At 48.1% G+C, this 25,013-nt stretch overlaps 1 protein-coding gene and 2 long non-coding RNA genes across 10 annotated transcripts; 1 reads left to right on the top strand and 2 right to left on the bottom strand.

Annotated features, from left to right (window-relative positions):
• Positions 1-9,457: 9,457 nt before the first annotated feature.
• Gm11538 (predicted gene 11538) lies at positions 9,458-11,484 on the bottom strand. The gene is made up of 2 exons (NR_108029.1): positions 11,238-11,484; positions 9,458-11,155 (listed from the first exon to the last, which is right to left on the bottom strand). It is a non-coding gene; the product is annotated as a predicted gene 11538 (long non-coding RNA).
• Gm30134 lies at positions 11,312-16,075 on the top strand. Of its 8 annotated transcripts, none has more exons than XR_001780305.1 (3): positions 11,312-11,396; positions 13,898-15,622; positions 15,789-15,803. It is a non-coding gene; the product is annotated as a predicted gene, 30134 (long non-coding RNA). The 8 variants fall into 8 exon arrangements; XR_880176.1 differs by having other exon boundaries at positions 11,338-11,396; positions 14,559-15,622; XR_880175.1 differs by lacking the exon at positions 11,312-11,396 and adding an exon at positions 11,510-11,579 and having other exon boundaries at positions 14,559-15,622.
• Positions 16,076-18,327: 2,252 nt separating this feature from the next.
• On the bottom strand, positions 18,328-20,622 carry Hoxb13 (homeobox B13). Its single transcript, NM_008267.4, has 2 exons — positions 19,892-20,622; positions 18,328-18,965 (listed from the first exon to the last, which is right to left on the bottom strand). The coding sequence occupies exons 1-2, from the start codon at positions 20,493-20,495 to the stop codon at positions 18,709-18,711; spliced, it is 861 nt and encodes a 286-aa protein (NP_032293.1). The 5' UTR covers positions 20,496-20,622; the 3' UTR covers positions 18,328-18,708.
• Between the last annotated feature and the right edge of the window lie 4,391 nt (positions 20,623-25,013).

Genomic DNA, 25,013 nt, shown 5'->3' with positions numbered 1-25,013 from the left:
CTGCCACCTGCCATAGAGCTGCTGAGCTGCTGACAGTCTCTGGATGCTGTCATTTCACAAGTGCGGGGGGATATTAGGGAAGCTTCCAGCTGACCCAGCCACTTCAGCTACCTCTTTTACTACAAACCAAGCCAGAGAACAAAAGCATTTAGCTGGGATGGTGACACGAGTCTGTCATCCTGACATTTGTAATGAGGATGAGGGGGAAGCTTGCCATGAATACAAAGCCAGCCTGGACCACAGAGTGAGGAACAAACCAGTCAGAGTCACCTAACAAGACTAAAACAAACAAACAGCTGGGTGGTGGTGGAGGTGCACACCTTTAGTCCTAGCACTCTTTGGGGAGGCAGAGGTAGGTGGATCTCTATGAGTTCAAAGCCCGCCTGGTCTTCATAGTCTAGGACTATACAGAGAGACAGCTGTCTCACCAAAAACAACAACAACAAAAAGGCTGGGATTTCAAGTGTGTACCACCACATCTAGTTTTATATGGTGCTGGGGATTGAACCCAGAACTTCACAAAGCTAGGATACAGCACCAGCTCCAGTGGTAATATCATTTCCTTTCTTTTCATGCAAACACATAGACCGTGGGCCAGTTCCGTGTCTCAGCAGGTAAGAGTGCTTGCCGCACAAGCCTGAAACCATGAGTTTTGACCATGGAAACTCACAGTGTAAGGAAAGAACAGACTCCTAGACGATATCCTCTGACCTCCATGTGTTGCACATACATGTGCACACAATACTTTACCTATATACATAATATAGAATAATATTAAATAGAGTTAAAAAAAAAGACCACTCCCAGGCTGGGCAGATGGCTCACCGTGGAGGGTGCTCACTGCTCTTATGGAGGACCTGGGTTCAATTCCCAGAACTCATATTGTAGGAGATCCAACATCCTCCTCTGGCTTCTGTAGATACTGCATGCACGCGATGCACCACCATACATGTAGGCTAAATATTCATACACATAAACATAAATCTTAACAAATAAAGCACTCTATGTATCTTTTACTTCGTAACAAAAACATAATGATATTGGTAAGTGTTTATTAGGTCATTAGTATATGATAGATACCACACTGGCCATTGTGGAATCTACACAAGGGAATGAAACACAATCCCAGTCCCAAAGATGTGACAGTCCTAGCTGGGAGGTGGTGGCACACGCCTTTAATCCCAGTACTTGGGAGGCAGAGGCAGGCGGATTTCTGAGTTCAAGGCCAGCCTGGTCTACAGAGTGAGTTCCTGGACAGCCAAAGCTACACAGAGAAACCCTGTCTCAAAAAAACAGAAAGAAAGAAAAGAAAGAAAGAAAGAAAAGAGAGATAGAAAGGAAAGGAAAGAGGGAAAGGAAAGGAAAGGAAAGGAAAGGAAAGGAAAGGAAAGGAAAGGAAAGGAAGAGGAGAGGAGAGGAGAGGAGAGGAGAGGAGAGGAGAGGAGAGAAGAGAAAAGAAAATTCTCCATATTTATCCAGAACCCACTAAGGCAGCTGCTTGTGATAAGGCTCATGACCCCAAAGGCAAGTTATGAAACTGCATGCTGACTGAAGAGGATCTGAAAAGTCACACCCTCTCAATTGTGCCCCAAATGCCTCTCTGGAACATCATGGCAAAGAAAACCCGCAGAATTCAACAGAAGCTGCCCTCTTTCTTCAAGTTCATTGAGAACAAGGGGGAACTCAATGCTCATTTCAGACTTCTGCAAGCACCAGGCACGCACGTGCAGGTATATAACAAAAATAATTAAGTCTTTTTTAAAGGAGAAGAGAAGGACAATATCTCTTTCTTTTTGTCTTTCTCCCCAGACTCTCCTGCAGTTTGATGGTTTCTTGAGGGGATAAACGGAGTGTGGCTTAAGCCCCGAGACAAGCTTCTTTGGCCTATCCCATAGCAGAGCCTGCACCCTCGGGCCAGCCTCGGGAAACCCCTGCCAAGTTGGAAGCATCTCAGCCCAGAATCACACTTTCACCCACCAGCTGTGCCAAAAGTGAACATGCATCCTGGAAACAGAGTAAAAATAGTATAGGGGACAGAGTGAGGTGATTCCAAAGAAATCTTAGGGACAAATAAAACGCCTTTATGGAGGAAAGGCTTGCTTCCATAGCCCAGGTTATCTAAGAAATGCAACTTCTCTAGTTGCCCATACCTGGGCTGCAGGAGATGCCCCACCCACGGAAGCCTTGTTGCTTTGAGTGCAGGAGGGAAAGCCTTTGTTTCCCAGGGAGTCTTACTCTGTGCGTGTGTGCATGCGTGCGTGCGTGCGTGTGTGTGTGTGTGTGTGTGTGTGTGTGTGTGTGTGTGTGTGCGTGTGCGTGTGTGTAAGAGGCTTAGGAAGGAAAACTGTTATTTCTTGGATCTGAGGTCCAAGAAGTGGTCCCCCACTCCCCCAGAAAGCCAAAAGAACCACCACTCTGAGCCAACCTAGAAAGGAATAAAAGACGGGGTTTCGTTTGCTTCTTTGTGTGCGTGTTTGTGTGTGTTCATGCTCTTGCGTGTTCATGCTCCTGCCCTGCAGTGCATGTGGAGGTCAGAGGACAACTTGTAGGAGTCGCTTCTCTCCTTCCACTCTGAGGATTAAACTCGGGTCATTAGACTTGGTAGCAAGCACCTCTATGCACTGAGGCAACTTGCTGGCCCTGATGTTGGTTGTTCTCACCTGTTCACATGCCCGTGAGGTTCCCAACACTAAGTTTTTAGCTATTCCAAGCCCCAAACCATGGGGCAACAATATACAGATGAAAGTTCAATTACGAAGTATTTTTTTTTCCTGCAGACCACTATCTGAGAAACTTAAGTAACTATAAGCTTGAGTTTGTGTTGTTAAAATACTTTATAGTGGGGAGAGGACACAGAAGGAAGTAAGCTTGACTGTTTAGATGGAGTGAGAAAGGTCAGGGAAGGGTCAACACCTCCCAAGTCTCCAGGACAAAATATTTTTTTAGGGTTGAGCTGACTAACACCTAGGGTGTCAATACTCATGAAACTGAGGCAGGAGGATTGTTTTAAAGACTAGCAGAGCCCACAGAGTTAGTGCCAGCCAGCCTTAACCTACAGAGTAAAGTGGGACTGTTTGGTTTCTTTGGAGACTCACTTGTGTCATGTGATGTTTTCCTGGAAACTGTCTTGCAGGCATGTGGGAGGATGTTTTGCTGAGAGCAGACGTGTGGTGGAAGCTGCTTGGAAAGGAGCCGTGTGATGTTCTGCTAGTGCAGATGCCTGAGAGAACACGTGATGTCTGGAAAGGGTATAAGTATAACCCAACAGACAGTGAATGACGCTGTGTGGTATTGGTTCACCTTGCCACTCTTGGCTGGTTTTGTTTGGGCTTTACTGATGCTGGTCCTCTCTGAAGATGCTGTGGCATTGGTTCACCTTGCCTTCTTCGCTGATCATCATTTGTTGTGACTTCGTAGAGAGAAGTGCACCAAAGAAAATCTCATGATATTCTGGCACCTTCTGTGGACTCAGGCTGATTGGCAGAGCCTTGCAGTTTCTTCTAGATCAAACTTCCACTGCTGATTTGTGAATGGTGTTTGCAAGTGGATGGAGCTACCCGCTGCTGATTCGTGAGAACTAAGCTGCTATCATCCTGACAACAAAGATTGGAATTGCCCCAAAGAACTATGTCTAAACAGGCCTACATCTTCCCTTTGCCCTATTAACCTTTCCTTTCTACTACTTCTGGTTGGTGGTGGGCTAGAAGGGAGGTTAAAGCATTTAAGAATCCATATTAGAGTTTTAAAACTCTAAGCCTAGGGGACTGAGAGATGACTCAGCAGTTAAGAGTAAGCTCTGGCTGCTCTTCCAGAGGTCCTAAGTTCAATTCCCAACACCCACATGTTGGCTCAGAAGCATCTGTAATGCCCTCTTCTGGTGTGTCTGAAGAGAGTGACAGTGTGCTCACATATATAAAATAAATAAATCTTAAATAAATAAATCTATAGTAGGACTAAATAGTGAGTGCTTTCCTGGCTTTTGTAGGTGGTTGGTACAATGCGCAGCACCACTCCCCAAACAAAAAGAAAATCAAGGTGCTGGAGAGATGGCTCAGTGGTTAAGGGCACTTGTTGCTCTTGCTGAGGGCCAGCTTGATTCCCAGCACCCACATGGTGGTTCACAACCATTCATAACTCCAGTTTCAGAGACTTTGATGCCTTCTTTTGTCCACTGTGGGCACCATGGTTACATGGTACACAAACATGTAAGTAGGCAAAACACACATAAAACAAAACTGAAAAGTCAAAAATTTAAAAAAAAAACTTTATAAACTGGTTTTATTTTACTGAATAAACTGCCTGAGTCCATGAAACAGGCCGAAAGCATTATGAAAAGTCACCTTCTGTGGCAGCTATATCAAATGTATGCTGTTCATTAAGACAGAAACCACAATGGCACACTCCTTCAATCCCAGTACTTCGGAGGTAGAGAGAGGTGGATCTCTTGAGTTTAAAGCCAGCCTGGTCTACAGAGCGAGTTCTAGGACAGTCAGGGCTACACAGGGAAACCCTGTCTCAAATAAAAACAAACAAGCACAAAAAAAAACAACAAAACAACAACAACAACAACAACAACAAAAACCCAAACCAACAGAAACCAAAATACAAAATTTGGGGAGCATTTTGTTAGAAATGACCTTTTCGTGTCATCTTTCAGGGAGATCCCCAACACTATGTCTAAGCAACCACTTACCTAACCACTATGTGTTTCCTTCAGATTTTGTGTGTATGTGTCAGCATGATTTGTCATGTCTATACTAGCCAGCCAGTGAGCCCCAGGGAATCACACGCACCCCTCAAGCCCCCCACCCCCCATCCCCACCCCAACTCCACCCCTCCTCACCCCCCCATCATCCCCTACCACCCCACCCCCTCTGTGCTGAGGTTACCTTGTGCCTGGCTTCCTTATGTGACTTCTAAGGATCAAACTCAGGTCTTAACACTTGCAAGGCTAGCACTTTCCTGGCTGAGCCAGATCTCCCTCTCTGAGCCATTGTTTTGATGTAGCATCTCTTGGAGCCAAGCCCTGCACCTCTCCCCACTACCTCCCCGCCAAAAATAGAGTTTCTCTGTGTAGCTCTGGCTGTCCTGATACTTGCTCTGTACCAGGCTAGCTTTGAACTCACAGAGATCCTCCTGCCTCTGCCACCCCCAGTGCTGGGATTAAAGGTGTGTGCCACCACACCTGGCTGCCAAAACCCCTTTAACTCCTGACCCTCCTGTTATACCTGTTAAATGTCTCACTACAAAGTTTTACTCTCAGGTTCAGTGCCAAGAATTGTAAGACTCTGTACCTTGTTTTTCCTATATCTGTCTGGTAGTGCCCAGGATTAACCCAAACCAAGAGCTACCTACTGACAATCTGGTGAAAACGTGTTGCATTCTCTTCTTTTGGCAGTGTTGGGAATGAAATTCACAATCTTCTGGATTCTAGGCAATCACTCTTGTTAGCATTTCTTCTAGGCTCCGCCCAACAGTTACCTAGCAACAGCCAGGTAAGAGCCTGACTTGCTATAAAAGGACTGTTTGGCCTGTTTCTCTCTCTTCTCTTTTCTCTCTTTTCTCTCTTTCTCTCCCTCCCTCCCTCCTTCCCTCCCTCCCTTCCTCCCTCTCCTTTTCCCTCTCTCTCCCGTTCTTTCTCTCCTTCTCCCTTGCCTCCTCCCCAACCCCTAATGTTCCCAGCTGGCCTCCTCCTTTCTCTTTCTGTCTGTCCCTGTCCCACATCCCTGTCCAGACCCTTCTTGTGGCTGGTACCTCAGGGGGAATGTCTCAACATGGGCCCGCTAAGGCACCCCCTCCCACTGCATCATGCCACCGCATTATAAGACATCAGCTCTACCTCTGAACTACACCCCTGGTCCCAATAAGGTTAATTCTTGACCAGACTACTCAGCCAATTTCCCTGAAGTTTCTTTTACTTAGCCTGAAAGACAAGAAGTTTACTAACAATTTGGGTAGGTTTGCCAAGAAGGTCTCTTGGAAGACCAGAAGAGGGTACAGAGCTTGTGAGATGGGAAAGCTCTCATCCCTACTAAATCTCCACACACCGTCTCTCCAAGTCTGTCCCTCATCCACTGCATGATTCCCAGGGCTGCACAGGAAAGAGTTTGAAACAAGAGCCAGTGACTGAGTATAGGTTCTCTCACTTCCAGCAAGAAGGAACTGCCTCCGGCTCTTTGGCCTCTGTAAAATGGCAGATTCTTTTCTTCTTGATGTACCCCGCTGTACCACACAATATAAAAGATGTGAAAGTCCACAGGAACATTGGAGATCCTTAGAAAGATAAAGGCCAGGCAGGAGATGTAACTCAGTCGGTAGAATGCTTGCCAAGCTTGCATGAAGCCCTGAGTTTGAGTCCCGGTACCCAGTGGACTGTGCACCCTGCCATATCCCAGACTTCACAGGTACAAACAGGAAAGGCACACGGTCACCGACATCCGAGGCTATGAAGTGAGTCGGAGGTCACCTAAGATGACATCAACCCACCAACTTGAAAGAAGGACAGGGCTCAGTCTCAGGCCAGTCTGCAGAGCCAGCCCGAGGCATCATATTAGATCTTCTAACTATGCTACCTGCTAGGAGGTGTGGGGAGGGGTGGGGAGGCTGGGAATGAACGCAGTCTCTGAAGCTGCTTGGATCCAGGATGTAGCTGAAGATATAGGCCTGGGTTTTGTCCTGTTTTGTTTTTCCCTTGAGTATTAAAATGCTCTGTGTCCTAGAATCCCAGATGATGCTATGAAGTTGGAAAAATTAGCATTCTGTTCCAAATATACCAAGGCACATTTGCTTTCGGGGTTGAAATGATGGTTTTTAATAAGCTGGCTCCAGGCACCTGTCACCAGTAATGGAAATTTTTTGCCTGGGAATATAGATCGATTCTTGTTAAAAGACCACAAGGTAATAAATTCTCCACCACTCAACTGAGCTTCCCAATCAGGACTCGGGACAACAAATCTCATCTTCTGGCACTAACCCTTAGACCCCTGGTCCCTGCCGACCCTGACCTCTGACCCCAGTCAGCAACCTCTCTGTTACACTTGCCTTTTAGGGGAGCTTGGGAGAATTTACTGAGGCTTCATAGAAGACAACTGTGCCTAGGACTGGGGCAGCAGAAAAAGACTGGAGGAAGGACCCCAGCTGAGTACTGTGATGTCCTGCTGTCAGCAGATCCAGGGGATGGGGAAGTCAAAATAAACTCATCACAGAAATCCAAGGCAATGTTATCAGCTCCTCTGGCCTGTGGAGGCTCACATCCCTGGAAAACCAAGAGTGGTTTATAGATGACCTGATTTTTACAAAAACCACCTAACTAGTGAGCTTAAATAATAGCTACTGTATAATGCAGACTTTCTCCAGTAATTGAGACGATTTAGGTACCAAAAGACATGCTCAAGGGTGGTCATAAGGGCCAGTGAGGCGCTAACAAGCACATATACACACACGGGTGCATTAATGGTAATTTTAAGAGTTTTCAAGACAAGAGTTTCTCTGTGTAGCTAGGGTTGTCCTGGAACTTGCTCTGTATACAGACCAGGCTGACAAGCCAATGTCAGTAGGAATCAGAATTGCTGCTATCTCTGGAATATTATAATGGAAAGGGCAGGCAGCATGATTAGGGGCCAGAGAATGTTCTGGAGTTTGTATTGAACTGCTTTTATATGGATACACACTCATAGATAAATATTCATGAGGCTACACCTGTAAAATTAATGTGCACACACATGTGTGCTAGAGATACATGGCAGTACTGGGGGTCGAGCCTAGATCCTCATACATGCTAGGCAAGCAAGCGCCCTCCCAGCCGAGCTGCCCCTACCAGCTCCATCTTTTTTTCTTTTGAATATGGAAAGCCATTTCTGATATCCTTTCTTATAAAATCTAAACACCTTTCTCTTGACCCTTAAGGAAAATGGAATGAGATAGCAACTTTAAATTATCACCCCTCCATATGTGAAGTGACTTTAATAGCCACTTACCTGTGCCACATGGGAAACATTTTTCCCCCTTAGCACCACAAGAATTAAAGCCTGTGTCCTGCCTGCCACAAGGCATCTCTAATCTCACTTGCCAACAAAGTAGTAGGCTCAGGCTTCAAGCTCTGCCCCAGGCTGCTTGCTCTGGGTCGTCATCATCCCTGGGATAGCACAAAGCACACACAAAGTGGGCCAGCTGTATCCCTTCCCTCTCGCTGAAGAGTGAGCCAAGGGTCTCAAGCATGCTAGGCAAGTTGTCTTCTGCTGGGCTAACTCTCCAGCCTGCACCGGAGCTCAGATTCAGTAGTTCATTGTGTATTTGTTTATTAGATAAAACCACCACTTTTACTTTACATGGCAGCAGTCAGCTGTCTGTAAATATTACAGTTCATCTTTATTCTATCCTGCTTTTTAGCTTCCTCCACTTGCTAGGGCCCTCAAAGACACAAGGCTGCAACCTTCACAAGCAAAGTCCAGGTGGGTCCAGAACTCAGGAGGCTGAAGCAGGGGGATTTATTTGGGGGCTAGGTTCAACTGCATGAGGCCCTGTATTTCATTGGAGTGGGGCTGGGGAGCTTCTCTACTTGACAAGGGTTAGCATTGGGGTGAGAAGGGAAAGCCTCTCTTCTCTCTGTCTCTCTCTGTATGTCTCTCTCTGCTCTGTCTCTCTGTCTCTCTGTCTCTCTCTCTCTCTCTCTCCCTCCCTCTCTCTCTCCTTCCCTTTGCCTCCCCTCCCTCTCCCTCTCCTTTCCCGTCTCTACACTAACTGTCAAATATTTACTTCTGGTAAATATTTTGGTCTCTACAAAGCACAGATAACACCCTAGCAAGGGGTGAGCCATCTCTGTTCGGATGATCTCCACCCCTTATTCACTTCCTCCTCCAACTTCCGGCATAGCCCTCTTCCTATGTAAACAGACCTAGGCTTTCGGGGCTCATTGAAAAGAACAGCGTTTTAAAACATGAGAAGCAAAAAGACAAACTCCCCCGATGCCCTACTTAATGAAATTTTGTCTCCAGGACACATACCTGCCACTGTGATCAAATCGTGGAGCATCTTCATGGAACGTTTGAGAAAGCTTCCGTTTGCGGTCTCCTGGTCCGAGCTGAAACTTTGTAACCTAATAAGTTCAAAGCATTCTGTTCCAGTGGGATGCAACTCGCATCTTCCCACCAAATGTACTAAGAGAACACTTTTTTTTTTATGAATTAATTGTAAAATTCTAAGATCCGGGTGGGAACTGGTCAACATAGAAAGCGCCAGGCCAGCAGAGTGGAAAGATCTCAAACAGAAGAAAAAAAAAAAAAAAGGAAACAACCCAAATGCCCAACAACTGAACTTTAAGTTGTATTTTGGGGGGAATAAAACTAAGGGCCTTGAGCGTGCTAGGGAGCACTCTATCTCTGAGTTAGATCCCCTAGAGATTTTTTTTTTTTTTTTTTTTGCTGGCACCTCTAGAGAATTAAGTATTGCAAAATTATTAGAGCCAGGATTTTGAAACATGTTTAGTGACACTGGGAAACGTTCCTAATTTAAAACTGAATTTAAAACTCAACATACACATACACACAATTATTTAAAAAAATCGATTTTGAAATACACTTGTACACAGAATAAAGAACAAGCAACAAAACACATCAGAGATTAAACCTTTGAAAACTTTGATGGCGGGTTCTGCGATGGAAGTTTATGGGATGGCAGCTTGTGAGATGGCAGCTTATGGTATGGACTTTGTTTTCTTTGTAGTATTTTAATACTTTGGAAAGTATTGTTATGTATTGGAAGTACTTTGTAGAAGTAAAGTCAAATATCAGAAAATACTTGACTGTACGAATATGTTGCTCTGTCAATCAAGAGGAAGAAAAGGCAGTTTTGGAGAACAGGCTGGACCTAAATGACCACTAGAGAAATGGATTCCTTAAAACCTGACAACTCTTTTCTTAATATCACAAATTTTAAAAGTACTAATTAGAAACTGCAATCACCTGGGATGCTGGGATGCCGCTTATGGCCCAAGAAAGGCACGTTTTAAAGCAAGCTTGGATGCACAGCACTGAGAGTCAGAACCCAGGCACTGGAGATCAAAAACTAGCTAGTAATAGAGGCTCCAAATTTAAATCACTGGCAGACAGAAGGAACGCGGGGATGTTTTGTAAGAATTTTCCAATCCCGGTTTTCTATTTGTGTGATGGTGGGTGGATGGGAACTAGAGAATATGTCTTTATTTTTATTTCTGTATTTTGACTCTCCCCCATTAAGAACGTTGTGGAATTTACTTCATTGTGTGTAATCCGAACCTTCAGGGGAAGCATTTTGGTCCCCTTTTCCCTCTAAGTCAGTTTCCGCAGAAATATTTGTGCCCAATACTGTAAACGCTTAACTTTGATCAAAATGCAGCACCCAACAAACACAGAACCAGGCGAGTGCCTAGTTTAAGACACTTTTAAATGTTTTTCCCCCAATTGAACCACTTTGTTTCTCCTCAAATTGTGTCTCCTTCACAGCACGCGACGCCGGTGGTTGAGAACGGAGCAACAAATTGAAATTAAAAAGCTTTCTTGAACGCTTCCCCCTCCTCCAACACAATGTCACAATTAGGAGCTACCCCCTCTTGGAATCAAACTACTGCCCTAATTTCTTCGAAAAGATAAAGGACGAAAAGTGAACTTGACCCGAGAGTCTCCCCACCTCCCCAACTCCCAAGGTCAAGACAAAGGGAGAGGGAATGGCTGAATTCTTTCCTGGGCCTGGAGGGCAGAAGATGAAAATACCCAGTTCTTTATTCCAAACAGTCTTCGGTAGGAACTGGGAGACAGAGCATCCATGACATTATCCTGATAATTCACTCGGCCACTTCCCTTTTGCCACTGTGAATCTGCCTCCTGGCAATTTTCTCCGGCCATAAATGGAAGGGCCGGAAACTTTGCAGGAGTTGACCAGATCTGGAGTCTCCTTAACCTTCCTCCCGGGGTTTGTGGAGGTGCTCCTGGAAGAGACTCCTGGGCCGGATCCCACCCGGGCAGAATCCCATTCTTCTCACCTCAGGCCCCCAGGCTAGCCGGGCTCTCCCTGACCGCAGCTCGCCCGGGGCCACCTTCTACCCGGCATTCTACAGCCAGCAAACACTCCCACATCCCGCCGTGGACATCCGCTCTCCTCAGGCTTCCAGGATCGGGAATTCCTAAAACAAAAATGATCACAACCAAACAAAACAACCACAGTTCAGTGGTTGTTTTCAGTACCCGCTTCTACGGCCCTCTCACCAGTCACGGGCCTCGGCTCTCAGCAGATCTCTGGGAAAGACGCACTTCGCCCGGGTTCCCCGGCTGCAGTGGCCGAGGTTCCTCTGCGGGAGACGGGAGACGCCCCGTTGCCCGAGCTTCTGCACCCTCGTCCTGAGACAAAGATCGAGCACATGCGAGGTTTGGTGGTCGCTCTGCGGGCAGGGGGACCTTCCGGGCTGCAACAAGGGTAGTGAGGACCGAGCAGCAGGGTGACCCGCCTCTGATTGAGCGCTAGCTGGAGCTGTTAATCCTTTGTTATTTATGCACGTGTTTATCTTGATGGCGAGAAAAGATACTAGGGGGCTGACTGCTTAACCCAAGGTAAACTCCGGGGAATGGAGAGTGCGCGAGAACGAAAACGCTAGTCACGCGGAGCCTAAGGCATCGGCCTCATTTGCTCTAAGGCCTCAACGACGGGTTTTGGGTTTTTTTGTTTTTTGTTTTGTTTTGGTTTTGTTTTTGTTTTTTACACTCCGACCCTGTTCGTTCTCCCAGAAGACAAGGACCTTTAATAAAGTAACGCCTGATTTAGAAAGGCCAGGTCTCTGGCGCTCCAGGTCCTTCCAGAGCCCCCTCTGCCCCTTTCCCCTCCACCCACTTCTCACACTCCCGAAGGGCTAAAGGAACGTTTACAACCTGACTCAAGTTCAATGACAAAACCTTGCTTGGAGGGGGAGGGGGAGCGAACTTCACCCATTGAACCAAACAAAGGCTGGCGCTTGTCTCTGACAGGGAGTTGGGTGTGTGTGTGTGTGTGTGTGTGTGTGTGTGTGTGTGGTGCCTGCCTGAGTGGAGGAGCGGTGGTCAGAGTCTGGAAGGGCCACAGTGTCAGGTTCTGCCCTGTTTTCCAGGCCCCTGTGAGATACACCCCTCCTCCCTACCTCCATCCAGAGAGGGAAGTTCACGCAAGTCTCTCGCTGGGTCCTATAGTTTCCTACTTCCTCTCCTGTGTTTTCCGCGCGTATTTTCTTCAGTTTTCGATATTCTGAACATCTTTCCAGTTCCTCCTGGAACAGGGCTTCTACGGGAGAAACCTCTCCAGGTGGCAGCCTGTGTGCCTCCCTCCTGTTTCTCCATTTGTCCTGACTGTAATAGTTGGTAAATATGTCCCTCTACCTCACAGGACAGAAAACATAAAATGGAGTCCTCAGCGCGGGGAGGGGAGCAGTGAGGCAGTAAGACCTAAGAGCTGACAGGGAATCTAATCAAAATTAGGGGCAGGCATTGTGTCCCCCCAGGTCTCTTCTGCCTTCCACCTCCAGTGGAAACTGGCATGCACGAGGTGCTTGAAGTGAAAACTGAGTTGAACTAAATGATCACATGCGTTTTTTTTTTTGTTTTTTTTTTTGTTTTTTTTTTTTTTTGGTTTTTCCGAGACAGGGTTTCTCTGTGTAGCCCTGGCTGTCCTGGAACTCATTTTGTAGACCAGGCTGGCCTCGAACTCAGAAATCCGCCTGCCTCTGCCTCCCGAGTGCTGGGATCACATGCGTTTTATTTACCCTGTTTTCACACTCAGACAAATCTACCCAGTCCCCAGTGAGGCAAGGGCTAGAGTGTTTGTAAAGCACCTGCCCTCTGTGATCTAAATAGAGAGTTCCAGAAGGAAGCAGGTGTTTGTCACTGCCTAGGAAGAAGTTTGTTAGAGGGTGGGAAAGACTGGCTTCCTGGTCTGTCTTCTGGTAAAGACCTGGAACTCAGAAATTAAGAGAAGTCCCCTTTTGGGACCAAGATTCTACCATTTTGACACAAATAAAGTGAGTGGCACTATTGTCTCCATTTCTTTACTAAGTAATGAGTTCAGGGTGGGGGACAATAGCCCTGAGGGACACTAGAAAAGGTGCCAGTTTGGGGGAAATTGGGTATTTGCTAAATGTCTGCAGCTGAACTTACCCACCCAAACTTCAAGTTAGCAAGTTAGTACTCTCAGGAGGTGACCTATCCCATGATGCTTCATGATGCTCCTGTACAGAAAGGGTTCAACACTGCTGTGTTGGGACCCCTTCCAGTGTCTCCTCGGAAGCTACCACAGGAACTTCTGAGAAGGCATTGAGGAGAGGAAGGGAGCCAGAGGCCCTGAGGGGAGCTGCGACACTCTGCCCTGGCATTGTGTTAATTTCCTGTCTGCTAGTAAATCATTATCCTTGTTGGATCTTGTCTAGCTTTCAACACAGGTACAAAACGTTTTAAATAAAAATGAGAACATTAACAATATTTATTATTTTTTTTCTTGCCAAGATTCCATCTGGTCAAAGACAAACTTAAAGCCACATGCCCAAGGTACCCAGGGTACCAGCAAGCCTCTCCCTAGCCCAAACCAAAAATGTCCCGCATACTTCGAAGCATTTTCTTTGTCATTTTTGACCCGAACGACATCCCTTCAAAGGCCATCAAGATGCCCCTGACAGTTGCCTCTGAGAGAACCTTTGAGGCCTTTCCTCTTATTGCAGAGACTTCCAGTGTCCCTCAGTGCTTGAGCGACATTCCTTCAAGGGCTTCTAGAGGCAGATCCCAAGTTGATACATAAGAAACGCTCGGTTACAGAAAACTGTATGTTAGTTTACAGTTTAAAAGAGAAACTCTTGCAAGCAGTAAACCAAACAAAGAGGATAGGATAAATAACACTCTTGATTGGTCTGCAGAGGTGGAGATGGGGACCCAGTTGCTTCTAGACCCTGAATTCTTCAAACATCTGCCCAAAGATTTCAGCCTGCTCTTGAGATTCCCACAGCTAGAAGAGGAACCCAAGAACCTAACTCTGGGGTGAGGCAGAATCCCTGGCCCACCATTTCTGAGGCTAGAGAGAAGGCTGAAGAATCTACTCTGCTCCTAGGGTAGGGGATATTTGGAGCAGCGGCTCCCATAAGGTCTCTGGGTAGTAGTAAATGCAACCACCAGCCCCAGCTTTCTCAAAGGCCAGAGATGTGCGTTTTACCCTTCTACCCCGCCCCATATTCCCCCTCTCTCCCCATAAAGAATTTAGCATTTAGTAGAGTGGGGGAGGGGGAGGGGAGACCACCAGCCTGGATCTTCAAGTTCAATGGCAAAGTCCCTGACCCCCACAGACTGGGTGCCCACAGTCGTTGCTTTCCTCTTCCCATAATTCTGGGGGCTACTGCATTCCTTTGCTGCCTCTCCTGTTTCAGGGGGCAATTAGGGGAGGCTAAGGGTAATGGTGGCATTCTTTCTTTCACAGTCTCGGACCACTCCGTGCCCTTCCCCCACCCCCCACAACTAGTAGTCGTGAAAGGAAGGCAGGCTGGCATCTGTTCCCCCATTGGATGTTTTGAATCTCTCTTCCAGCCCCAACCAGAGCCGGGAGGAGGGACGGTGCCCCGCGCTTGGGCAGGAGGAGGTGGGCGGCTCCTGAGTTTCCCCTACGTCTGCCCCGACAGAGAGTGTTCAGGTGGGTGAGCTTGTGGTATAAATGCCTTTCAAAAACCACTGAAACCTCTTCCCTTCGTCTTTTCCACCACAGCCGCCTGGGCGCTTTATGGCAGTCGACGGTAACGAGTTCATTTATTTAATTCGAGATTGTACTCTGGGGTTTCTATTAGATGGGACTGGGGTAGGGATGGGGCGCGGTTTCCCCGAAAGAAACCTAATTAAAGTGCAGCGCTTAGAAACTTGAATGGGGGTGGGGTGGGGGAAGCTGGGAACCCTCTCTGTGTTGGGGGGAGGGGAACCGGCAACCCTTCCGAGCTGGAGGAGGAGCCTGCATGCTAGAGCTGTCTTTAAGCAATCCCCAGTAATAGAATGCTCAGGAGAGGTAAAACACATTTTCATTACGCTGCAAACCTACCAGCGTTCTCCTACCTCCCCAACCCCCGGAAGTGTTTGCCTGCATTAGTAAAAGGCCGGAACTTGAAAGCCTGGGGGTCACCCTTCGCTTTGCTGTGGCTGGGACCTAGATTCAAAAGAGCTTCCGGAAGCCCTGTCCACACACTTGCCACAATCCACTCATTGGACCTCTAGAGGCCTAATACAGTCCACCTGCTTAGTCGTTAAGAGTGATATTGGCACTAGGGTGTAGACACCCTACAAAGGGTGTCTTTGTTTTTTGTTTTTTTTGTTTTTTGTTTTTTAAAATGGTACATTGGAATCCAGTTTCGTTACTCTGAGCTGGAGGAACTGAAATGGGTCGGAGGGAAGGGGAGGGTATACAGAACGGCTCAGAGTAAAATTATACCTTATTAATGAAAAAGGTATTCCCCAATTATTTTCCGGAATAGATGCGTGTCCCAGGAATTGTTTATCCTTTGATAGTATTGTCTGAAGTTGTCACAGATTTTTCTCGGTTGTTTTAAGAAAGAAAGGAAGGAAGGAAGATCTTCAGGTATCTCTTACTGAAAAGAAAATCGCAGCAGGTGAGTCAGGGTAGTCACGGGCATTTTGTTGTATTTTACACATAAAGAAGTGAGCAGTGTCGAGGTGGTTGGGTCGGTGGTGGCTTCGCAAAATGCGATTGGGAAAAAGAGTTCCCTAAAATTGCTTAAAATGAAATTAAAAAAAAAAAAAACTTGCTTCGTTTAGGTTCCATACAAATAAGAAAGGAAATAAAAAGTAGAAAACCCGCCGTGCGTGGTTCTGCGTAGGAAGATTAATTTATTATCCCGGTGGAACCAAGAGATGGATAGAAGGCAGCGGGCACCTGAGGCCTTGATCTCCAGCCCTTCCTGCCCTCCTCCGGGGCTTATCCGAGGCTAGACTGATACATCTGCTGGAATTCCTGGCGCCTTCGAGTCCTGGAGCTTTCATATTCCCAGAACCCTCGGAACCTGAAGGCCAGGAGGTCCCAGGCTGCAGCAAGCTCGAAGCTGGGGGGGGGGTGGGGGGGGTGGGGGGGTGGAAGTAATGGATGCAAGCCTTGGGCGGCGGGCTGGTTTCCTGAAATGGCAAATGTCTACCGGAAGGGGGAGCGCTTGTCTTCTTAATAGTTCAAAATGTTGGTGGCAGAATAAATCTCTAAGACCCCCCAAATCTTTTTGTCTGTTCTGAAATTAGTACCAACGAAAAGTAGAGGAACCATAGAATTTTAAGCCCTTTAGAGTAGACTGGTAAATGTAGAGCCTGGGTGTCCAGAACTTTCACCTGCCCAGGCCTCTCTCTACTTGGGCCCTCTGTTCATTGAGATGGCACAGTGCATCTTGTGGCTTCTTGCCTAAGTGGGGAGCACACTTCACAGTGCACCTACTCACTTACCTCACAGGCTCCCCACATTCCTGTCTATGCTGAGGCCTCACACAAACCTCAGGTCTGGGATGCTAGGGACCAAAGAGTAAGAACCTCTCCTTTCAAAAGCTACCCCAAAGTGGCTTGGAATGAGGAACGCGGGAAGCAGAGATTGATCTCCCAAGCAGGGTTCAGGACCCTGGGGCCTTGGGGGCTTAGGCTGGACCACGGGTGTGTGGGGGGGCGGGATGATAGAAATTTCCAAGCTCATCGGATCTCTGTCAGGATCTGTCTGGGTCTCTGAGGGGCACACACATCCTGTGTCCCAGGAAGTGGAGGTGATGTCCCTCTCCTTCCTTTTCCCCAGACTTGGCTTTTATAAATTAATAATAATAACAAGACATGGTTTCATCCATAGTTCAGATTGGCCTGAACTTCATGGTGTAGCCCCTCTGGCCTCAACTTAAACTTGCTGCAATTTTCCTACCTCAGTATCCCAAGACTGAACTTAGAGGCCTGTATCACCACACCTAATTCCTGGCTCCTTTTTGGTAAACATATCTAGAAGAATATATGTAGCTTCTCCCGCCCCCTCCCCCCCCCTGCTCATTCTTGACTGGGAGAGAAGCCAGAGCTGGGATCCCACCCCACCACTGATGCACTAGAACCCTTGGCTGCAGTGCTTATCCTTGGTTTCTTGGAAAACCATAAACCCTTTTTAGCAAGGAAAAACTCACCAATACATTGGCCACTACCTACCACTAAATGGCTACTCAACTCAAGGCAGCCACTTCAGTCCCTGAGGCATCTCTGGACTTCAGGCATGGTGCTCCATCGCATGGCAGAGACCCACCAGACAGTCCAGGTAACCTTGGACTGATGTAACCTTGCTGGCTCTGCTGAGCAGGGTCCTATAGTTCTACCCCACAGTGGGTCCAAGTACAGTCAGGGAATGAGACCCTCAAGTCTATCTCCTGCTGCCACTTCTGCAATAGCCATTCTCCCCTGCATTTTCCAGGATTTTTGTATTATATTCTGGCTTGTGAGGAAGAAGAGGGAAAGGTTGGTGCCACTGGGTGCCTTTTATTCGGGGACCCAGACAGTAGAAGGGGAAAGAAGTCGAGGCCACTTTGGCTTTGGGTGCCAGGAACCCCTCCAGGCTAATCCTGGGTCTCTTCAGTTTTTCCAGTTGCTGCCATTTACATAAAAAATACAGTTAATAGCAATAAAAATGGCATCCTCTTCTCCCAGGCCTCGAGGAGAGAGGTTCCTTCAGTGTTAAAGAAAGGTGACCAAGAAAAATAGTGGGGAATAAAGGGGCCATTTTTTTGGTTCCCCAAACTCTGGTTATGTTTTCAAAAGCCCAAGGATAGGGTGCCCTCTTCTGTAACCACTGGGCCTGGAAGGAGTCCTGACAAGGCCACATGTGACTACTGCACGTGGCTCCTAAATGCCCAACAAACCCTAATCCAACTGGGTCAGAACAACCGGGATAGGCCAAATCGATCATTTGCCAAGAGAAGCAGAGTTTAAGAAAGTGCCCAAGTAACTGTCTTGCCAAGTCTGTAAGTCCTTCCTTGGTATTCACTTCCTGGTGGGTTCTGACCCAATCAGGGCACTGGTTTCACTTCACTATAATATCTCAGCATTTGGGATGGGGGCTTCCCATTGTGTATAGCCTAGGAGGTTGTCCAGGAGGAAGGAGACCACAGGAGAAGGTGGGCAGGGAGGAGGGAGAAGCACTCTCTAACTGGTCTATCCTGCCCTGGTATCATCTCAGAAAAATGCCAAGTGGGTATGGGCACCTTAGAAGGATGAATCTACCTTTGTCCCCCCACCCCATTCTCTCTCCCCTCCACCACTAGAAGGGGGGCACACTGAGTGTACATGGAAAGGAATCTGAGAGGAAACTGTCCTACAAGATCGTCTTCCGAATTTATTCACAATCAGCTCAACTCATGAAAGCGATTTCTAAGTGCTCAACAGAGCTCTAGATAGAAAATATGAGGCTAATTATCATGACAACTAGTACTGGTTATGAGATTATCACCACGGTCCAGATGAATGATTATGACTGATACAGGTTCTTCAGAACCGTGATGGAGGAGCCTCCCGCTCCCGGCACATGCAGGATAGCCCCGAGGAACAGTCCAGAACTCAGAAGCCTGCTAAAGGTGTCATCTCTTGGGGTCCCTCAGCCGAGTCCTCTGCCAGTCCTGGCCCTGGCAGGCTCCCAGTTCTCCAGGACAAGCCCTCTTCCCCTGCCCATCCCCTCTGGTGCTCACGGGGTAGTGCTGGTCTTGACCTTGGCAAGAACCTTCTTCTCCTTGACCCGGCGGTTCTGAAACCAGATGGTAATCTGGCGTTCAGAGAGGCTGGTGGCTGCCGAGATCTTGCGCCTCTTGTCCTTAGTGATAAACTTGTTGGCTGCATACTCCCGCTCCAACTCCCGCAACTGCCCCTTGCTATAGGGAATGCGTTTTTTGCGGCCTCGGCGGAAGGCACAGCCGTCGGGAGGAGGGTGCTGGACACTGGGCTCTGTGTGGTGGAAAAAGAGAGGGAAGAAAAGGCATCTTAGTCCCCTCTCTAGCGCAAGATCAAGCGCAGACCCAGGCCCTGCACGCCTCAGGGCTACGTCATCCTGCAGGCGCTTCCTGATCATCCTATGTGTGGGCCCGGCTCCCTCAAAGCACACAGCCCTAGATTCTGCCTGATTCTCTGATAGCCACTCACTCAGCCTCTGCTCCTACTGGCCACCCCCACCATCACTGACCTCACACCAGGAGTCTGCAAACACACCCACCCTGTCAGGTTTTTGTCCACAATCACACAATCCACTTTCACATGCGTGTTCGGATTCAGCCACTCCTCCAAACTGGCAAATTATGTACATGAGAAAACAGGGTTCTGTTCCCTACCCAACACACACATACACACACAAACACCATGCACACACACTTACACGCACACTCACGAACACACCCTTCAATACACCCTCAGTCAAAGAAAACCTAAATTTTCCTTTCGAAATTGACCTAAAAAAAGGAAAGGGTTATATTCTCGAGGAAACACCCAATATCTCCGATCCCACCTCTCAATGCCACTCTCGAGACCACTGGATTATGTCATTTGGCCTTTGGGCAGAATTAGTCTGGGATTGTGCTGGGTAGGGACTCTTTGCCCCCAATCAACAGCAGAGATCCAAGGTTCTCCCGACATATTCAAAGACTGGTCCTAGAGCCTCCTGGAGAAGTCAGGAAGGCTAGCACCCTGCTGAGGCCCCTTATTCTGACCCTCTGAGGCCCTCTTGTTGCCTGGACCCTCCCTCACAGTCCTAGTAAATAACCCAGGAACCCTAGGCCCCTCCTCATCAGCCCGAAGTTTCCCTTCCTCTCCTCTTCCTCCTTCCCAGCAAGTGCCAGCGTAGCCCATGCTGAGCCAAGGGGAGCCAGAGTAGAACTTACCTGCAAACGCTGCTTTCCAGAATGGACCTGGTGGGTTCTGTTCACCTTGGCAACACATCTGGCTGTTCCAGCCACCGGCCAGGGCCCAGGGCTGGTAACTGTCCACGGGAAGCAGAGAATCGTGGCGAGGCTCTCCGGGGGCTCCCAGGGTCTGCACCACAGACACATCCAGGTAACTGGCCATAGGCTGGTATGGTCCCGGGTAGCCCGGATAGAAGGCAAACTCGGTGGGACGGCTGGGATACTCCTCCCCAGGTGCAGGAGTTTCCGAAGGGTAGGTAGCCAGGGCGGCCGTCTGGGCACAGGGTTTCAGGGAGCTCCTGGATACTCGGCAAGAGTAGTACCCGCCTCCAAAGTAGCCATAAGGCACAGGAGCTGGAGATGCCCCCTGAGGCACCCCAGGACAAGGGTGGCACTGCTTTGGTGGCTCTGCAGAGCCTGGCAGATCCAGGGGGGCATAGTTGACAGTTGGCATCAGCGTTGGAGCCGCGGGATGGCTAGCCAGTGGGGAGGAGTGGGAGACTAGATTCCGACCCCCTCCAGCTCCCAGCAAGCCTTCGATATCCTTGGCCCCGTCCAAGGTGGCATAATTGCCGGGCTCCATGGAGCCAATGATCGGCTCATGGGGAGCCGAGGGTGAGGGTTCTAGGGGGCAGCAAGCTGTCTCTCCCCACCCAGGCCCAGGGAATCCTAAGCGTTTTAAATCGCTCCCAGCTCGAACGGCGCCTGCATTCGCCTGGCTGGGCCGTCTTGACGCAAGAGACGCAAGAGCCCGGGCATGAGCGCTGATTGGCTGTGGCCTGGGGGAGAGAGGCTCATAAAATCCTCCCGCAGAAATTGCAGGGGGAGAAGGGACGGGGAGCCCGGCTCCGCCTCCTCTCTTCCCTTCTCTTCCTCTCCGCCTGTCTCTTTTTCTTTTTGTATGTGTGTCTCTGTCTTTATCTGTATGTGTTCTGTGTCTCTGTCTCTATATGTGTCTCTGCTTCTGCCTGCTGTCTCGGGTCTCTGCCTGCGCTCTCTCTCTCTCTCTCTCTCTCTCTCTCTCTTCCTGGCTCCCAGTCTTCTGCGCTTTGGCAGGTTTAACGAGAGAATAAAAAGCTCTCCCAATAAAGTGTCCATCTCCTGGGGATGAGGGGAGTCGGGGGAAGGGCTGGGAGGCCACTTCGGGCTGCCTCAAAGGAGAACCCGGGAATGCTTCTGAGATGGGAATGAGAACTGTAGGCGTCAGGGAGCTCTGTGCTTGGAGGCTGGGTACTAGCCACCGTAGCTCATTGTAGATATCCTTTCTGTCCCTAATACACTGCGCCCAGGCAAGTGCCTTCCAGGTCTGTCCCCCAAGGACCCTGCCTAGTCACAACACTGAAAGCCCGGAGGCCCCAATGGGGATGAGGCGGAGCCAAGGGGCGGGGGACACGAAGGAACGTTGAAAACGTGCAGTGCTTGGCTCAGGGAACGCAGTGTCCGGATCTGAAGGGGAAATAGAGCCAATGTCTGGGAAGGGGGTCTGGATTTCCGTTTAAGGGTGGAGAAAGAGACCAAGAGACACAGGCGTACAGGGGCTTTACTTGAAGGAATAGACTCGGTGTGGAAAAGGAAGGCTGGCGGGGGGGGGGGGGGTAGGCAGAGAGGGAGGAGAAAGGAAGAGAGGAAAAAAGGGAGAGGGAGAGAGGGAGAGGTTGAAACATCACAAATGGGAAGGGGGGGTCAAGATTGTATCCCTTTTTCTGGAATCTGCAGTCTGGGGGAGCCAAGGCTGGTTTCGTGGCCATCCCCACCTGTGGGGATCCTGGGTCCCAAGATTGCAGGAGCTTGGTCTGTGTGGGGGCCTTTCTGCTCTTTGGTGCCGCTCTCTAGGCCGGAAAGTCCAGGAACCGAACCCTGGCCCCAGCACACTTCCACAGGACTGAGGGACTAGAAAGCTCAGGACCCCCTAGCTGCCTCTTTAAATTTCCTTGGAAGTTAAAGAGGAGGAGAGAGAGAGTGAACTACCCCAACTGCTAGAATTGTCCGAGGCCCTCTGTTGGGGCCTATTGTGCTGTAGATTCAAATGGCTTGTTTCACAAATCTGCCCTTAAAGTTGGTTTGTTTTTTGTTTTTTGTTTCTTTCCTGTATCACTTTCACATGAAATCCCTTTGTGTCTTCTAGTTTTCTCTCAGGTTTCCCCTCACCCCGGCAGAAAATTTGAACTTTTCTATTCTACATCAAGAGTTTGTTTGTAATAAAGAATCGAACCCCTTGAGCTGAGTCCGGCTCAGCCAAAGCCTAAACTTGAACTTGAGTCACTTTGTGGGAAAGGGCCTATGAAAGCCAGAATGGAGGCCTGTAGTATACTGTGTATCACTCCCAACAGACATTGTTAATAACTGACATGAAGCACAAACATCCCCTCTGATTTTTATCACATTTGAAAACATAGAGAAAGGAAAAAAGAGGAAGGTGTCTGTTCACTGCTTCCCAAAGCCCAATCCAGGTTGTTGTTCACCCAATCATGAAGGGCAGAAACACCAGGATTTCCCCCCTAAAGATTTCGAACTTCCCAGTTCTTAGGTTTCTGTAGACACAGATGCCTGTATGCTGGGATGTAGAGATACAGTGGCATTCACCTTTGATTCCAGCACCAGGGAGGCAGAGGCAGGCCTTTTCAGACCTAGCTTGCTCTACAGACAGAGTTTCAGGACAGCCAGGGCTGCACAGAGAAACCCTGTCTTTGGTGGGGAGGAAAGATGTGTGTAAGTTTATTAATGCTGATACAGCATGAGTGGCCTTTACTTTTTTAAAAAAAAAATCAAAATCATTTGACAAAACAACACTTCTGGGTATAAGGGAAATTTTTACATCCATCGTGGGGTATGTTCTAACACTTTCTTTTTTAGATTACTGAAACTGCATAGATATCCAGAAGATTTGCATGGCCCCTGGGATATATGACATGCAAATTCTCACAGCATTTTATGCCACACACTGGCCTCAAGCTCCCTTTGTAGCTGAAGGTATCTCTGAAATTCTGATCTTCCTGCATCTCCCTCCCAAGAGCTGCTGGCATGATAGAAACAACTTAGTCTTTTCTTTCTCTCTTTCCTCTCAGAACTCAGAATTGAACCCAGAGCATCACACGTGCTAGATAAATATTCTACCAATGAACCATGTCCCCGCTGGTTCCCACTTTTAGAAAGGAAGAAAAAAAAAGAGTAATTGTGGTGTCATGCACTAGGTTTGCCGAAGCACTAGCCATAGATATTCAAAACTGGAAGCAAGTCAGATTCTAGCGAGAGTGGGATAGGCAAAGGAAATCAGGCTGGAATGAAACATGGGGATTAAAACCCAGCAAATGACACTGGTGAAAGAAGCCAGATATAAAAGACTACGTCTTTATGATTTCCATGTCTATATAGTTCAAGAGCTTTGGGTATTCTATCCCAGGGAACAGGTCTAGGTATTAGGTTTATTAGCATTTGAACTAGGCTCCTGTTACCTTTGCATGTTCATATATGCGAGTTCCTCTGTTGTGTGACTTGCCCCATATCTCAACGGGATTCAAAATAGAAACGAGCCAAAAAAAAAAAAAAAAGAGAGAGAGAGAGGTAATAAAGAGACTTTCTAAGGCCCTAGAAATGTTATCTCCACGTGGACGCTGGTTATGTGGGGGTATTCAATTTGTTAAGACCCCGTATGCCTAGGATTCCTGCTTTGCTCCCACCCCAACCAGTTGTATCCCAACTTAGGAAGAACAATAATTAAACAACAATAATTTCTAGCAGTGTGTGAGGCCCTGGGTTCTATTTATAATGTACTGAGAGGGGAAAAAAAAAAAAACCACAGCAGCAATGGCTACAACTGAGCTTTTTGGAGGTAAAATGCTTATATAAACATGCACAGGAGGAAGGCTGCAGAGACTCCTTACAGAATGGGGACTGACCAGCTTAAACTTTGACACTCTTAGCTGTGCTAGAAAACTCCCTCTGGATCAGACATGTTTCAACATAAATAGTAGGAAGAATTTGGTTTTGTTCCCTCAGAAATTTATTCGGCGTGTATTTTATCCCAGGTAACAGGTCTAGGTATTACAGTTATTAGCATTCCAGCTAGGCTCCTGTTATCTTTGCATGTTCATATATGTGAGAGTGCTTCTGTTGTGTGACTTGCCCCATATCTCAACGGGATTCGAAAACAGGACTTGGCCTCCTTCTCTCTAAAAATGGTGCTAATAATTCTTACCTTACAGGAATGAGATTTTGCATATGAAAGCATTTTGCAAACTGGACAAATGCGACTTCAATTTGCGCTCCCGTGTGTGTACGTGAATAATGAAATGATTTGCTTTTATTTAAAAGGAAGAACTGCCCTAGAACATTTAGATCACTTCTTCCTAGCGTAGGAACCGGGGGTCCCACACAGAAACTGAGATTCCGCCCCTGGGACTCTGCAGGAGTTCAGCTCCCAAACCCCTTCCCAACCCGTGGTCCTCTGGTCTCCCCAATAGCGTCCCCAGTCCTTTCTCCAGCTTCACAGAATTCTTTGTGTCCCGCTGGGAACCTCGTGTTAGACCCACCGGGAGGAGTCTGTAGCCTTAGAGCCCCCTTTACTGACCCAGCCAAATGCACTGAAAGCCTCAGCAGGCTCCTTTACATACCCGCCAGACACTTCCAGGAAGGTCAAGGCCAAGTTGAAAGTTAAGAGTCTGTTTACCTCCCAGGATCCCATTCAGCGCAGCCCCGCAGACCGCCTATGACCTTTACAGCCTTGCCTTTGAGCGAGGCCGACCCGCCCCCAGGGGTTCCGGCCACGGGGACTTGACACCTCGTTGTCAGCTCCCGCCCCAACTCGGGCTCAGGAGGGAGGGAGCAAGACGAGCCCACCCGCTCCACTTAGGGGCATTGGTTAAATTTTGCTTTATTTTATTGTAAAGTGAGAGCTCGCTGCCTTCTTTATCCTGAGTGTATGGCGTGGCAATGATGGCGGCCCTCAGGTCGTTGGATGATTTATTCGCAGTGGGGCTGGGGAACACTTCCTTCTCCGAAAAGACCGAGATTTGCGGGATCCACAGGACTGCATGCGCCCGGCTGAACATTGTGTGGTCTCTCCACTTCTCCTGGCTTCCTGAGAATGACCTGGTCTTAGTCT

Source organism: Mus musculus, chromosome 11, assembly GCF_000001635.26.
Source record: "Mus musculus strain C57BL/6J chromosome 11, GRCm38.p6 C57BL/6J".
Lineage (NCBI taxonomy): Eukaryota > Metazoa > Chordata > Mammalia > Rodentia > Muridae > Mus > Mus musculus.
This window is presented reverse-complemented; position numbering and strand designations above follow the sequence as displayed.